At 27.3% G+C, this 15,595-nt stretch overlaps 2 protein-coding genes across 2 annotated transcripts; both read left to right on the forward strand.

Moving 5' to 3' along the window:
- Positions 1-2,380: 2,380 nt before the first annotated feature.
- Positions 2,381-8,420, forward strand: LOC111038830. The gene is made up of 4 exons (XM_022322071.1): positions 2,381-2,485; positions 5,185-5,343; positions 5,633-5,800; positions 8,059-8,420. Exons 1-4 carry the CDS (start codon positions 2,381-2,383, stop codon positions 8,215-8,217), a joined length of 591 nt encoding a protein of 196 aa, XP_022177763.1. The 3' UTR covers positions 8,218-8,420.
- Positions 8,421-12,460: 4,040 nt separating this feature from the next.
- Positions 12,461-14,723, forward strand: LOC111038829. Its single transcript, XM_022322070.1, has 3 exons — positions 12,461-12,578; positions 13,622-13,780; positions 14,032-14,723. Exons 1-3 carry the CDS (start codon positions 12,474-12,476, stop codon positions 14,203-14,205), a joined length of 438 nt encoding a protein of 145 aa, XP_022177762.1. The 5' UTR covers positions 12,461-12,473; the 3' UTR covers positions 14,206-14,723.
- Positions 14,724-15,595: the final 872 nt, after the last annotated feature.

Genomic DNA, 15,595 nt, shown 5'->3' on the forward strand with positions numbered 1-15,595 from the left:
AAAAAAAAACTATAAACTACGAGTATATCTGTATCTTCATAAAATTATAGGTACTTAGTCCCTAGTCATTTAGTTACCTGATAAATTATTTCATGTAGTTTTTGATGGAACTAATAAATACCCATAACTTTTAATATGTATGAGTTTTTCTCTATCATCATTATTATTTTCATTTTCAGTTGCACATAGAGCAGTATAACATTTATCACAGGTTTTGGCTGGTTTGATTTTCTTCATTTTCCTCGCGACATATCCAGCAAGCACAGTTAGTGCATGATTATTTATGGGCAGTGTAGTGTAATTATGATCACTTTCTAAACTAAATCCATTATATTTATTATCAAGTATATTGTCTATTTTATTTTCTATTTCTTTCCTCCTTTCATTATTTTTTTCTGTTAGAATGTCTGGCGTACTAATGATGGCTTCCAAGAGTTTCTCCTAAAATATTGCTACCTTTTGGAGGGCGTACTAAGGAATAGGTTGAAAGAAGTCTGTACACTTGAATTGAAAATTAATATAATATTATATATTTTTACAAAAGTTTAAAATTGAATTAACATAATAAATAATAATAGTTATTTACTATTTATAGTAACTATAATTTATAATATAATATTATTAATAATTTTTATTTTAAATTATAATATTTAAAGTATTAATATCAATATCTTGAAAATAACTTAAAATTAGGTATTGCATGTACAAATAATTTATCATAGTTTAAACAAAATTATTAGTACCTACCATATAATAATATATTATTGTGGAATTATTTATTATTTATCTACTTTAAACTTAAAAATGTTCATACATTTTGTTTAGTCTATTGTAGTCTTATACCTTTGGTGCTCGAAATAATGAAAAAAATTTTCATTCGCTAGCATATCCCGTCTTACAGCCTGGCACAAAACATTTGTTTGGCATTTTAAATTAATTTACCTGTTCAACTTTGTTTAGCTTTTGAAAAACTAGGAAAGTCTATTGTGTCTGTCAGTAGTAAAAAACTAATGATGTTTAAATGGGCAGTCAGAGTTCTTGCTATAATTCTAATAAACTTGGAACAATATTAGGAAGGGGTTTCTATTTTAAATACTGTTTGTTATGACTGGAAGTCTATCTCTGTCCTCAGTGTATTTACTTTATAACATTTTTTTTTATTTCAACTTGCTAGTGTGATATAATCATATTTCATATGAATTATGAAATTCAAACAATAATACTATATTATAAAATCCATTTACAATGCACCAAAATAGCAAATAATTAATGTTTATTATGACTGGAAATCTGGAAATCTACCTCTATATATTTATTTTATTGAATTCATGCCTATATATATTATTTTTATTTATTTCAACTTGCTAGTATGATATAATCATATTTCATATGAATTATGAAATTTGAACAATAATACTATATTATTATCTGTTGAAATAGGTTTTTTTTTATGATTTTGCGGCGTCGCGGCAGCAATGCGAAAGCAATTCCCGCGGCGCCGTCGGTTCAAAACTGGGAAGGAAAAAAAAAAAAGGTTTTTTTTATGATTACCTATTAAGTGACAATGTAAAACTGTAAAAGTATTTTTTTAATGATGGTCTCCCTCAATTTATAATAATAATATAAACAGACTGGAACAAAAAATGAATAGTTGCCTACATAAAAAAAATATATTTCCTACGAATTAAAGAGTCTACTTATGAGGACCTAACATTATAATTCATCGAAATATATTATACCTGTTGGTTGTTGGGTACATTAAGTTACCTAATTTAAAAGAAAAACTGAAATGTTTAATGAACTAAACTATGAAATACGTTTAAAATGTCTAATTTGTATTACTTTTAGACGCTCTTATGTTAAACTCATATCCCATTCTAACACAAAAAGTCAAAAACATAATACCAATATACCATTGATTATAAATACAAATCAATGATAATACGCTTATTATTATTTATTATAGGTTATGTTTTGTGAGTCACTGATTTTTGTATAGGTACCTAAATGTCACAATATTTCACAATATACTATTTTTATACTTATCAGATGTGACTATTCATAGTTTTGAAATTTACATTACCAATGAAAACCGTGAAAATAAAAATAAAAATTAAAATAATCAGTAAACATGATGATTGATGATAAACTCAATGGCATTCGTAATAACTAGAATTATAGCCCATAAATAAATTTAAAAAATTTAATATTAAATAGTTAAAATAAAATTACATTGTTATTACTTATTAGTAATTTATGAGTATTGTTCGTGTTCATATGAACGCAATAGGTAACACAGTTCAGTGCTATATATTATATAATACGAAGTAAATAACTTTAAATCGGAGTTTCAGCGAAGAACTATACAAAACGCGTCAAAATGAATTTTGTTTTATTTAATTTATTTACAGTGTTGTTGTTTCGATCGACTTCAATATCGTGTATTAGATCAAATAATGTTAATATTCACTCTTTGTTACCATTCGTAAGTGGTGATTATTTTTTAATAATCTGTCATCAAGTTTCTTCAAATGTTCATAGTCCATAATATTTGTTATAAAAAATAATATATTTGGGCGCACATAATTTGTATACGAATTGCCTCCCGACTATATACGAGTTGCCTCCTGACGTACCCTAAATTTTATCATAAACGAAAAGGGTCTAGTATTAGTTGCCTCCCATTAGTCAGGTAATAAATATATAAGTGGTTCCAAACATTTTCAAACATCATGTATGGGCAGAAAAAAGTTCCAGCATTCATCGCACAACCAATGCATGCGAATCCTTTCATAGCAAATTTAATAGTTATTTTGAGTCTCCGCATCCTAATATAATCAAATTTATTGACATTTTAAAACTAATTCAGACTGAGACTGTAATTTTAATACAAAGTTCTCATAAGCCTAAACTACATGGACGATTACAAATTAGAAACAAAATAATTTTCATTGATACCCAAATAAAAAAGCTAAATGAAAAAAAAATATCAAATTTTGAGTACTTACAAATATTGGCTAAAAAATACAAGCCTAAACAATGTTATAAATAATTTTTTACCATTATATGCATATTATATTATATTATTATTACCATACATTTATTTTATTGACTAATAATAGGTACTACTTACTATTTTGTTTAACTTATTGATTTATTATTTGACTGATGTTTTTTAACTGCACTATATATTTTTAATAAGTAGTACCTATGATATGTTTTAATTTTATTGATTATTTTTATATTATTATTATTTTTAACCAAGTCTGATATTTTTAATAACGAATAAACATTACCAAAAACTATTATAACATTATTCTATATATATTATACTTAAGACTGATGTTTTTTAACTGCACTATATATTTTTAATAAGTAGTAAAATATGTTTTATTTGTATTGATTATTTTTATATTATTATTGTTTTAACCAAGTCTGATATTTTTAATAATGAATAAAGTATAAACATTATCTATTTATGTGGAACTGTTTGGTGAAGTTTATGAACCACTACTTAATTCTATATGGGAGGCAATTAGTGTGAAACTTTTTGGGAGGCAACTCGTATATAATTATGAACAATCTGGTCATCGGAGGCAACTAGTGTAAAGTAACCTTTTTATTTACGATAAGGACGAGAGGCAATTCGTATATTTTGGGAGGCAACTAGTATGCGCCGATATATTTATCCTGTACATTTTTGCTATTATAGCTGACTATCTAAAGGTCTTTTATGTTGTAAATAACACTTCTGATTGGCTATATCTACAAATATGCATAGATAATTTTCATGATTGGTCCACAGATAATTACTGAGTAATTAATATTAAATATGTAATTATGTATCATTTTTTCAAATATGTTCACATGTAAGCTTTCATTATTTTATTAGTTCCATTCCCCACTATAAAAGATTTGGGTGTTATTTTCTCTACTGATCTATCATTTAATGATAATTTTAGTTACACTTTGTAATAAATCCATGAAAACACTTGGATATAGATATAGAACCCGATCCTGTGTTGATTACGTCTTTGTGTCCTCAGTATCTGTAGATTTAATTATGTGAGAAGGTCCAGTGCTAATGTTTACACATTAACTTGTATGAGCATAGATTAGACATTCTAATAGAACAATTTGGCCATTCAAATTGTATTCATACAATAAGATAGTTCATCTTAATATATATATTTGTTCTATATTACATTAATATAGTACACGATTTTAATATCTTAATTTACCTGCTTATATAAAGTAAAAAATATAATCCTTTAATGTATAGACGTATAGTTATAATAATCATTATAGGATATAGTTTCACAATACATATAGGAGTATAGGACACTGATTAATTACACTAAATTTTATTAAAATTAGGTAACTACTAAAGGATTCAATTTGCTCCCAGAGACCATTCTCATTCCTCAAAGTTGAAGATTTAACTACTTACTTTTTCTTCTCCAAAAGTATAATGTAAAATTAAGTAAAAAAATCTATCTTTAAAACACATCATTATCAAACCAATGCAATCATCTCTCCGTTGAAACTAAAGTTGTAGTATTAAACACTTAACTGCAAATATTACAAATTTATAATAATATCATACATAACAACTGGGTCATCATATGTACACAATTATATACACAATAATGTTTAAATATGGGGTTTATGTGAATTACATTATTTGTTTTTGTTTTGTTGTTCACTTGGTTTTTATCTTATTTTTTAATTTTTATTTTGATACATTATGGTATAGTGAAATAAATGTGAATTGAAAAAATGTTATATTTCACAAGTGCTTCTTCCATTGTTGTCGGATAGTTTAGCATCTTTCTTGCGGAACAGAGGAAAACGGAGGAATAAGTGTTTTATTGTGACAGGTTCATCACATTCACTGCAATAGGTTTGTTCTTTGTATTTAATTATGTGTATATGTGTATGGTTGGTATGTCCTATTCTTATTTTTGTCACTATAATCTCTGAATAGCGAGAAGTATTAATTAGGTGGTTAGATATGCCATTATTATTTATTTTATTTTTTATTTCTTAGAGATTATTGGTAATTCACTCTACGGTGTTTGCATTTTGGTAGTGAGAATATGAATCTTTTTTATCATACTAATTAAACATATAATATTTTGTAATTTTGAATATGGCATAAATTAATAATACATTTCTGTCTAGGGCCAATATAAATTAATCTTCAAACAGATTAAGAGTTGCAATCCTTCACATAACTATAAAATACAACATAATTTTTACCTGAGCCATGATAACAAATCTAATGTGACTGAAATCAGAGGAACCACATTCAACAACATTCCATTTGATGACACTTTGTTTGTAAGTTTGTCTAGTGTAGCTTTCAATAATAATAAAATCTATTTTACTGAAAGTTAGTCATTATTGAATTATGAAATTATAACCAAATAAACAATAATGATCACTTCATGTTCTAACATATAGTACACTCGGGCGGATGACTATGGGACTGGAATATATCACACCAATGCATAAACTCAAACAACTTTTTATATCTTTTACTTTTTGCCTCATTCATAATAATATTATATAATAATGTTACTCTTTTAATATAGTAACAAATTATTAAGCCGTCAAGATTTGTTTCCAGTTGGAAGCAAATTTTTCTTTTAAAGATGCAGACGGGAATTGGAAAGATAATACGTATATCCACAAGTCGCCAAAAGCTTGCTCTTCTTTCAGACTTTTAATGGGAGCCCAGTGGACCATGGTGATGGACGGATTAGGAGCAAAGAATCCCACATGCCCTTTACCTAAGGTATAACATAATATAACATATCAATGATATCAATATTTTAAGTATATTTTTATTGAAAAACTATAAAAGTAACTTCCATCAAATATAACTTGGTCACTATTATGCTTTATACTATTATCAACATTCTTACATTCATAACTATTTCACTCGATGGAATGTTATCATAAAAAATTAGTAGTTATTTTTTCAAACAATTTGAAAATAATATAGATACTAGTATAGTAGTATCAGTGGCGCAACTAGACCTCTAAAACGCAGGGTGCTAAATCTCTGAATGCGTCACAGAGTTGTGAGGGGCAGAGCCACCCACGCCCCCTGCAACTAAACCTAAAATACTCAATAAATCAAAATTTTAAAATACATATTAACACACTGCACATAAATAGAAGAAAAGAAATTAATAATTCTCTTTTTTTTCTACAATATCATTAACATATTGGTACATTTTAATTTCATAATCTTGTTAATAAATAACTAAGAAATCATACATTTTAAATCAGCATACATTTTCTGGGTTTCATGCATTATAAATAATTCTGCAACTATGTAATGTGATATAGTTACAGAAAAGTTCATCAACGGCCATATGAATAGATTATTAAATAGATCAAACAAATGTCAATAATGTACCCTGCTATTTCTTTCACATAATCTGTCCTTTATAATATACATATAACAAGTTTAACACAAATCTGCGGTTAGATTTAAATACATTTACTCAAAAATGCACAATAATAAATAAAAGAAAATATTTTAACTTGACCAGTAATGCTCAATGTTATGATATGATATTGTACCTATTTCATAATTAATACACTCTAAATTGAATAAGTAACGTTAAATTATATATTGCTAATATATTCATGTAACTATATCTTAACTGTATGGATACACATAAATATATGTTAAATAAATTAACTATTTATTTGATGCAGGACCATAAAATTTTATTATGCATAACCCATAGTGTATCTATGCAATACAAATATTTTAGTTTTTTATAACAACAGAAAATGCTATGTATTTACGTTCAATAGCATGATATTTACATCTATTTTGTTAACTATATGCAATAATAATAATGGCCAGATCCTACGGATTTCATCGGTTAAACAATGTTTAATGCAGTATTCGCTGATGAATATAAATAGCTTCGATGCTCAAATTGATGAACATGGAATCTTTTGAGTATGTGCCCCGTACGTTAAGGCGTTAGTCAAATAACGTAGAGTACCTAGGTAAGAACAAATGCGGGCGCGGATAATTGTTGTTGTCTCAACCACGGAAGACCTAATATGCTGTAGCATGGCCTTCCATGGGCGTGACGTTGCCACCCCCCCCCCTCTCACGAACCAAGACCAATTTTTTTGAAAGTTATGTTATCAATTTGCAAATAAATTACCTACAAGATATGAAAAATATAAGATGAGGGCAACTTCACGCTACACCCCTTTTGTGCAACAAATTGAAATATGCTGCTAACATATTTATAATTTCGAGTCCAAAAATCATACCAATCATAGGTGTTTATATGTAGGTACAGTTTATAGTATAATTAAAAATTATATAATGTGATACACAATTGAAATATACTACTTACAGAAGTATTTTATACTATATATCGGGCTATTATTTAATATAAGTTTAATATAGAATAATTGTTCCTTACCCTTATAGTCTTAATACATGGTAATATTACAATAGACATAAATTAATAATTTTTTTTTTTAATTTATTTATTAATTCTTTTTACTTTATATTTGTAGGAACATAACATGAGTTATTGAATATTATAAGCTCACGACCATCAAATAAGAGCTCACATTAATTAATAACAATTTTTATTTTGTTTTGCTTATAAATAGATTATGTTTTTCAGATCTTCAAGTTGTATTAGTTTTCAATTAATTAAGTTAGAAATCGTGGTTCATGATCCGGTTATTCTCGGCCTCCCAGATTTTTTTTATCTTTTGTCCGATTTTTTTTTTTGCATGTTTTTTCCTAGTTCCAATGATTATACATAGTATAAAGCGTTAGACCAAATAAACATACATCTTTTCAGGAAATGTTCGATGATTTAAAAGCATACAATTCATGATATTTCAATAAAGTAATAAAAGTTAGATATAAAAATTAGGAGTGCTAAATTTTAACTTGGGGGTGCTAAGAACCTTTTTGCACCGCCCTTGTTGCGCCACTGAGTAGTATACAACTTATTGTAATAAATAATTTTATTAAAAATTGTTTTATACTTTTAGGGCATTTATAACGCTCCGGGCTTGGATACATCAATATTTTTAAAGACCAATATGCCAAAAACATTTGTTTACGGGACGTACAAAGTTAAGTTTTATTATACTCGTAATAAAGAAGTTTGTGGCTGTTGCATTTTTATACTAGAATTCAAGCGCCTGTAATATAGATTTTATAATAGCTTATACAGTATTATAGGTACATATACTAAATCTAAAGACGCACCCACAATTATACACCCGCTTGTTCTTATCTTATTTTTTGAAGTGGAATTCCCATTAGTGGGAATTAGATTATCCTTGCTATTTAAAAAAAAAAATGGAAAGAAAAAATCACTGAAAATAATATAAGATAATCTTATTTCTAAGCTAAGGAATTATTATTATAAAACACAGATTGCAGACATTAATGTACCTACTTATATATACGAATACTCTTGAACCAAATAAAAATAAATCTTTTACAAATGTATTTTCAATAATACGAAATCAATAGGTGCTCATAAATCTTTATTTTTTTTTACTTACATTGTACGTCGGTATACTCCAAACGGCAGACGGCAGTTACAGAATACAGAGAGGTAATCGAAACCAGTTCATTAATACAATTAATTATATCCGGTTGTGTAAACATCTTCAAAACAACAAGAAACCATATAAAGTCAACAAGTCATAACTAACAACACAATTTTTCTAGCTTTTACAGATATTGCAGTGATCCTCAAAAACCATGAAATAAGTGGTAACTGTAAATTGGAATAAACAACATATTTTAAACATTGTTGAGTAATAATTAATAGAAATATACTAATCTGAGTTATAATACATTGCAACGTAACAGTTAATACACGTAATATGAAGTTAAGGTTTAAATATTCTTTCTACATTACTATTAGTAAGTGACTACTTTTTAATAAAGATTAATCATATCGACAAAATAATGTGAGGTGACAATGCAAAACGCGCTGTTCATGTTATACATAATTTTCAGAAGAAGTAATTTTCTTCTGGTTATTAAATTATTTAAATATAAATTTCAAGAAAATGATTACAAATAAATACAAATCTGAATCTGTTATGTTATTCAAAAATATTTCAAACTTTATTTTTATACTTAAATATAGTTTATCAAATGTTGAATGGGATCTTAACATACTATTTCCCACCAATATAATATCAGGTATTTTTTTAATTTGATGATTGCAAAACGTATGTACAATTTAACTAAAATGTTTACTACACTTTCTATTTCCATTTTTAAATTAATTACCTGCCAATAAATATATTATAAAGATAAGAAATTTATGAAATTCGTAAAATTGGTGCTTTATGAAGGTAATCATTGTTTTAATTTTTCATGTTTGTATTGGCGGGAGCCCAAACTATTAGCCCGTAGTATTATAACTACATACCTATTGGTAAATTAACATATAAATAGCAATAAATAATAAAACAATATTTTATAAGTGGGTACAATATAATTTAATTATATTAACTGATTTCCACAATTAAAATAAGTAAAAGGGGGACGAGGTGACCGAGTGGTCTGATTCTTCCGCTGCGACTCAGCCGGTCGCGGTTCGATCCTCGGCCACCGGGCGGCATTTTTCTCCGGACAAGTCGCGGTGACCGGAGAGCAAGTGCTGCCATCCCCCACCCCCGGGGCATGGCAGAAACCTACGGGTGCCCCATTCGAAATTCTGCCAAAACAAACACACACGTGTTCCCCCCTACCGTACCAAAAACATACAAACCATCAATACAAAAACCTACAGTACCTACTAATAGCTAATGGCCACAGTTGCCGGGCTCAGGATCAATTAAAAAAAAAAAAAAAAAAAAGTAAAAAATCAAAATAATAAATGATAGGTATTTTGTTATGCGAATCAATTAATACGAGAAATAAAATATTACATAAATTAATATAAATAAAATATCATATTATACATTATTAAGTATTTATTCAATTTTAATAGTGTAATTTGTCTTTGATTTAGATTTCATAAGCATATTTTAGTAGTTACAAATCAATGCTTAATGAATAATGTGTCTCTGTCTTATATGATTGTACATTTGTACATAAGAAAATGTGTAAAACTAATTTTTATGAACAAATTGGGTGGGGAGGCAGGGGCTACGGCGCCAGTCCAATAATCTATGTAATATATGGATATGTGAATATGATATTATTATTGTTATTATTTTAGTATCGTATAATATCATCGTGTATATTAAGCAAAATGATCGAAATGAATTATTTATGATAATCACTTAAACAGTTAAACGTCATACCCTCATGTAAGTGGGGAAGACAACATTTTTTCTTGGAAGGGGCTGATAATGTATTTACACCAGAGTTGCTTTAACTGTAAAGGCATAAAGCTCTCCCATAAGTTAAGCATACTGATGTTTAAGTTTTATTATAGAATGTATAGGTTACGGTTTTTGTAGGGCTGCACACATTTGCCTTTGCTAGCATAAATTATATTTTTATTTACGTAATAAAGTGTCAAAATAATATTATTTTTCTCGCCTTAAATATTTTTGCTTGTGAGTCAACAATATTTTGAAAATGTTAATGGGCCAATAAAGTTGTTGGCCTCGGGTCCAAAATCATCTTAAAAAGGGCTTGTATCTACTCATATGTATCATAATATAAACAAAAAAATACCAAATGAAAATTATGCTTTTTGCACGATAATAAGCTTATTACATAGAATTATCGAAATGGTAATTTTATTATTGGTTGAAATTGTTCTTTTAAACATAATTTTATCAATACATAATAGGTATATAAGTTTATTTTAATGATAACTCATCTACCTTAATCTTCGACAACGATACAGACAGATTATGCTATAATAAAAAACGTATAAAAAATATATATTATTTAAAAAAAATTATTTGTTTCCTTCGAAATTAAGAGTACCTACCGGCTACCATACATAACCAATATAGTCCATTGAAGTGAATCCAACTTTTAAAATGCAGTTACATAATATAATGAAGAACTGAATTACTTACATCATAACTGTAGGTAATCACCAAACACGACGATAGTTTATTGAGATAAAATAAATTATAACTAAAAAAACATAACAATATTCCTAGTTTAAAAAAAAAATACATATCAAAAACCTAGTTAGAATCTATGTTACTCATATACATTTTCAAATAGTTTATACAATATTGTACACATATAATATAGTCCCATGTAGAGTCATACATCACGAGTAGGCATATTAAACAACTGCCGATGGCTTATGTTATTGGTGGTCCTCGGAATATTTATTTATTTATATTTCATGAATAGACATAATGCCTGTATGATAAATAATTACAATCATAAGTAATAACTATCTATTATTATGGCCAACAAAATATAATAATTTCAACATAAAAAAAATGAATGCATGACACAATATATGAACTAAGAATTATAAAAAATAACGTCAAGGTTATGAATAATGTCAAAAAATTTAAATGCTCAACAAGATCAATGATAGCATGATCTTACACAATAAAATAAAATAAATGACTGATACTACTAGAAAAAATAAATTTAGCATTAAAAGAGAAAATGATGGTAGTATAATAACAGAGACAAATAAAAGATTAGAAGATGGATGGAATATATGCACAAATACTGTTCTTTAAAAATAGGCCAGAACAAAGTAGCATCAGAGTAGATGAAGGATTTGGTATAATGAAAGAAGAAGTAACAAATACATTGAAAAGTGCTTAACCTAGAAAAAACAGCAGACCTCGATGAAATCCATCATAATTTTTAAAACGGCTTGATGATGATTGCATAATGCATATACATAATAATATATTAGTTGATTTATTCAATACAATATATGCGTCAGGAAATATTCCGGAAGAATGGTTGACATCAACTTTTATTACATTGCCCAATGAGTAACAAATGCATTTTTTTTTAAACTAATTTACTAAGGCCCAGTTGTGGTAGTGTTATTATTTTGATAATGTTATTGTTATTTGTAAAGTACAAAATTACTGTGTTTTTTTAACTACCTAGATACAATCTGCAAACAAAAATAATACACTATGTTGATAAATATCATATTATATATAATATTTAAATGTACCTACATATTCGTAATTCTGCAGTAGTAATATATTATAACCAATGAATATTTGTATAAAAATTAAAATAAGTACCTATAGTAACATGATGACAAAACTCAATGGCATACATAATAATTGTAATCACCGGACATGACTATAATTTATTAAGATAAAATTAATATAATAAATTAATATTATACCTACAAAACATAATAATACACAATAAAATAATTAGAATCAATATTGTGGTGTATTCATGAAGTATAAAACTTTATATTATAGTTATAGTAAAAAACTAAACTGAAACGTTTCGTATATTGCAAATCATAATGCATTTTTTTTTTATTAATTTATTAACTGTATTATTGTTTCGATCGACTTCAATATTGTGTATTGGGCTGAATGATTTTAAAATTCTCTCTGCGTTACCATTTGTAAGTGATTTCTTTTTAATGATTCATTATTAAATTACTTCAAATGTTCATAACTTACACCATTTACATCGACATAACTATATATGAAGAAACAATGAAAAACGCACAATTTGTGTTTTAAATAATTTTTAGAAATAGTGATTTTCATCTATGAATTAAATCAGTGCCTCTCAAAGTGGGCGATAGCACCTCCCCGTGGGCTTTAATAGCCCCCGAGGGGTTGGTATAAGACTCGAAGGAAGTTTAATTAGTCATTGGTGTAATAGTGTGTCGTCTGTTGGATGTGACAAAATAAACATTTACAAAAATCCTTGATGATTGTAAAAAGTACGATTTGAATCAAACCTTTACAAAATTATCTATATCCATTAATTAATTAATTTTTAAAGATGAAGATATTAATTTAAAATAAAGAAATCAATGTACTTTTACTTAATTGATGGGATAACCCTTTATTATCTCCAATTTATTGAACATAATTTTAAGTGAAAAAAAATAAGTATATGACACATGAAGTATCTATTAATTTTACTGGTGAATATAATAATATACCAAATTGTAACAACATTACTTATAAAAATAATTTCTATGGAATAAGATGGTTTTATTTACGTTGTTAAAATAAGTTATGAATGCAAAGTCAGAGTGTTTGACATAAACAAGTTGTTAGGATATTCCATAATAAGATTAATTTACGATTTTGAAAGTTGTAGATAATAACGAACAATATTATTAAACATCCTAAGAACTAATACTTATAAATTGTGTATTTGTGTTTATACGTAATATAATAATTAATTGTCTGCCTACTATTATTAGTCGTAATGGACAGATTTTCTGTTACATTTTTAAAAGTAATTTTATTTGTAACGTCCCATTTTTTTAATGAAAAACATACATAACGTGATAAAAATAATTTTAATGTAGGCGATGAGCAACGTAATTTGATTACTGATTAGTAAAGAGTAAATAGAGTTAAGTAATGTACCCATCACTGTGTTACAGACTCACACCCATTGAATAATTTTGAACATTCTGTTTAGGGACAATATAAATTAATTTTCAAACAGATTAAGAGCTGCAATGTTTTACAAGAATATAAAATACAAATTAATTTTTACCTGAACCATAATTCCAAATCCAACGCGACGGAAATTAAGGGAAATATTACGACTGCCATACCATTTGACGATACTTTTTTTGTAAGTACACTAATGTTGCTTTCAACAACTATAAGTCCAGCATTTCACTCTGAAATTATTACTAAAAAAAAAAACAAAGATTACTTCATAGTTATCATTTACGTTTTGTCCGTCCGGGCGACTGTGAGACTGGGATGTATTGAAGTGTATATAGTTAATCGTAATATTTATTATTTTTTTCTACAATTGCAATATATTGTGTAATTTGTTTAATTGTAAAAATATATTAAGCCATAATGTTTGTGTTCCAGTTGGAAGCAAATTTTGCTCTTAAAGATGCAAACGGGAATTGGAAAGATAATACGTATATCCACAAGTCACCAAAAGCTTGCTCTTCGTTTAAACTTTTGATGGGAGCTGAGTGGGCCAGAGCAATGAACGGTTTGGGAATAAAGAATACCACATGCCCTCTATCTCCGGTATAATGACATAATTACAGTTCAATTTAACTTTGTCACTTTGTCGTTTTTGAGAATCAGAGCAGATTGGCATTAAGTAGACCGTTTTATTTGATGAAAGCAAATGTTATCATTAAAAATAATTTGTTGTACCCAACTTATATTGATTAATTCATAAAATTATGTACTGACTAGTTGTATTAAAAAAATGTTTTATAATTTTAGGGCATTTATATTGCTCCGGGCTTGGATACATCAATCTTTAAAAAAAACACAAATTTTCCTAAAACATTTATTTACGGGATGTACAAAATTCGATTTTTTTTTTCACGTAATAAAGAAGTGTATGGCTGCAATATTTATGTAATAGAAATTAAGCCCCTTTAATATAAATTTTAAAATAGTTTATACAATAATCTACACTGGCCTGTGTAAAGACGTATTTACCAATAAACTATAGGAAAGTTAGGCAACTATACCAATATTGGTATAACTGTTATAAGGGAACTTCGGAATATATAACATAAGTATGAATATGTACTGTTTTTTTTTTAAATTAATGACATACACAAAAATTGTTTAATTTGTTTTCAATAAAAATATACATATCATTTCATTTTCAATGAATATTCATTACATTTTACAAATCGTAATTAAGCGTTAACATACTTTAACAACTTTTTAACATTAAATTTCACAATATTGTACACTTATAAGGTTGCACTGGGACATAATATTTACCAATAGGCATATTAGGCGACCATTATTAGTGGGTCTTGGAATTTATTAAATAAATATATAAATATATTGACTTGAAATTAATAAGATAAAAATCATTTTTAATCCTTTGGTCAAAATAGTTAATAGATCATAGATAGCCCTCTGTTAAAATGGGAAGGAAATTACTAATTTAGTTTAGTACTCTCCAAAAAATAAAAAGGACCCAATTGGTGCAATAAGTAGGTACCTATAAAATAATTTGGGACCCAACTTGTGTAGTACCTAAAATAATCCCGGACCCAACTCGAATGCAGCCGGATAATTTGTTGTATGATGAAGAGCCCACAAATTTAAACTTTAATGTGATCCACAAACATTTTAAATTTGATTTAATTTATTTGTTTTATAAAACCTGATGAATCTATCTTAGGTAAGTTATAATACCCTAAGCTTTTAAACCACCTGCAGGGGGTTGGCGTAGATACACTATACACTACTGCTGATAGTAGAGGTCACTCATTCTATCTTGATTTATGTCTCAAAATACCTAAATCAGACAATGGCTACGAGCTCTCTGTTTTTCATGCCAGGGGGCAACAACTATATAAATGTTCACATTTTACACTTTTTCCAATTGATGTGAAATTCTTGGTGGTAGAAATAAGATTGGTCCTGCCAGTTTTTAAAAAATTATTTG

Source organism: Myzus persicae, unplaced genomic scaffold (genome assembly GCF_001856785.1).
Source record: "Myzus persicae strain clone G006 unplaced genomic scaffold, MPER_G0061.0, whole genome shotgun sequence".
Taxonomy (NCBI): Eukaryota; Metazoa; Arthropoda; class Insecta; order Hemiptera; family Aphididae; genus Myzus; species Myzus persicae.

Coding starts and splice junctions, on each gene's coding strand:
- LOC111038830 (XM_022322071.1), top strand. CDS start 2,381: ATGAATTTTGTTTTATTTAATTTATTTACAGTGTTGTTGTTTCGATCG. Junction 2,486..5,184: donor TTCACTCTTTGTTACCATTC/GTAAGTGGTGAT, acceptor ATTTCTGTCTAG/GGCCAATATAAATTAATCTT. Junction 5,344..5,632: donor CATTTGATGACACTTTGTTT/GTAAGTTTGTCT, acceptor ATTTGTTTCCAG/TTGGAAGCAAATTTTTCTTT.
- LOC111038829 (XM_022322070.1), top strand. CDS start 12,474: ATGCATTTTTTTTTTATTAATTTATTAACTGTATTATTGTTTCGATCG. Junction 12,579..13,621: donor TTCTCTCTGCGTTACCATTT/GTAAGTGATTTC, acceptor CATTCTGTTTAG/GGACAATATAAATTAATTTT. Junction 13,781..14,031: donor CATTTGACGATACTTTTTTT/GTAAGTACACTA, acceptor TTTGTGTTCCAG/TTGGAAGCAAATTTTGCTCT.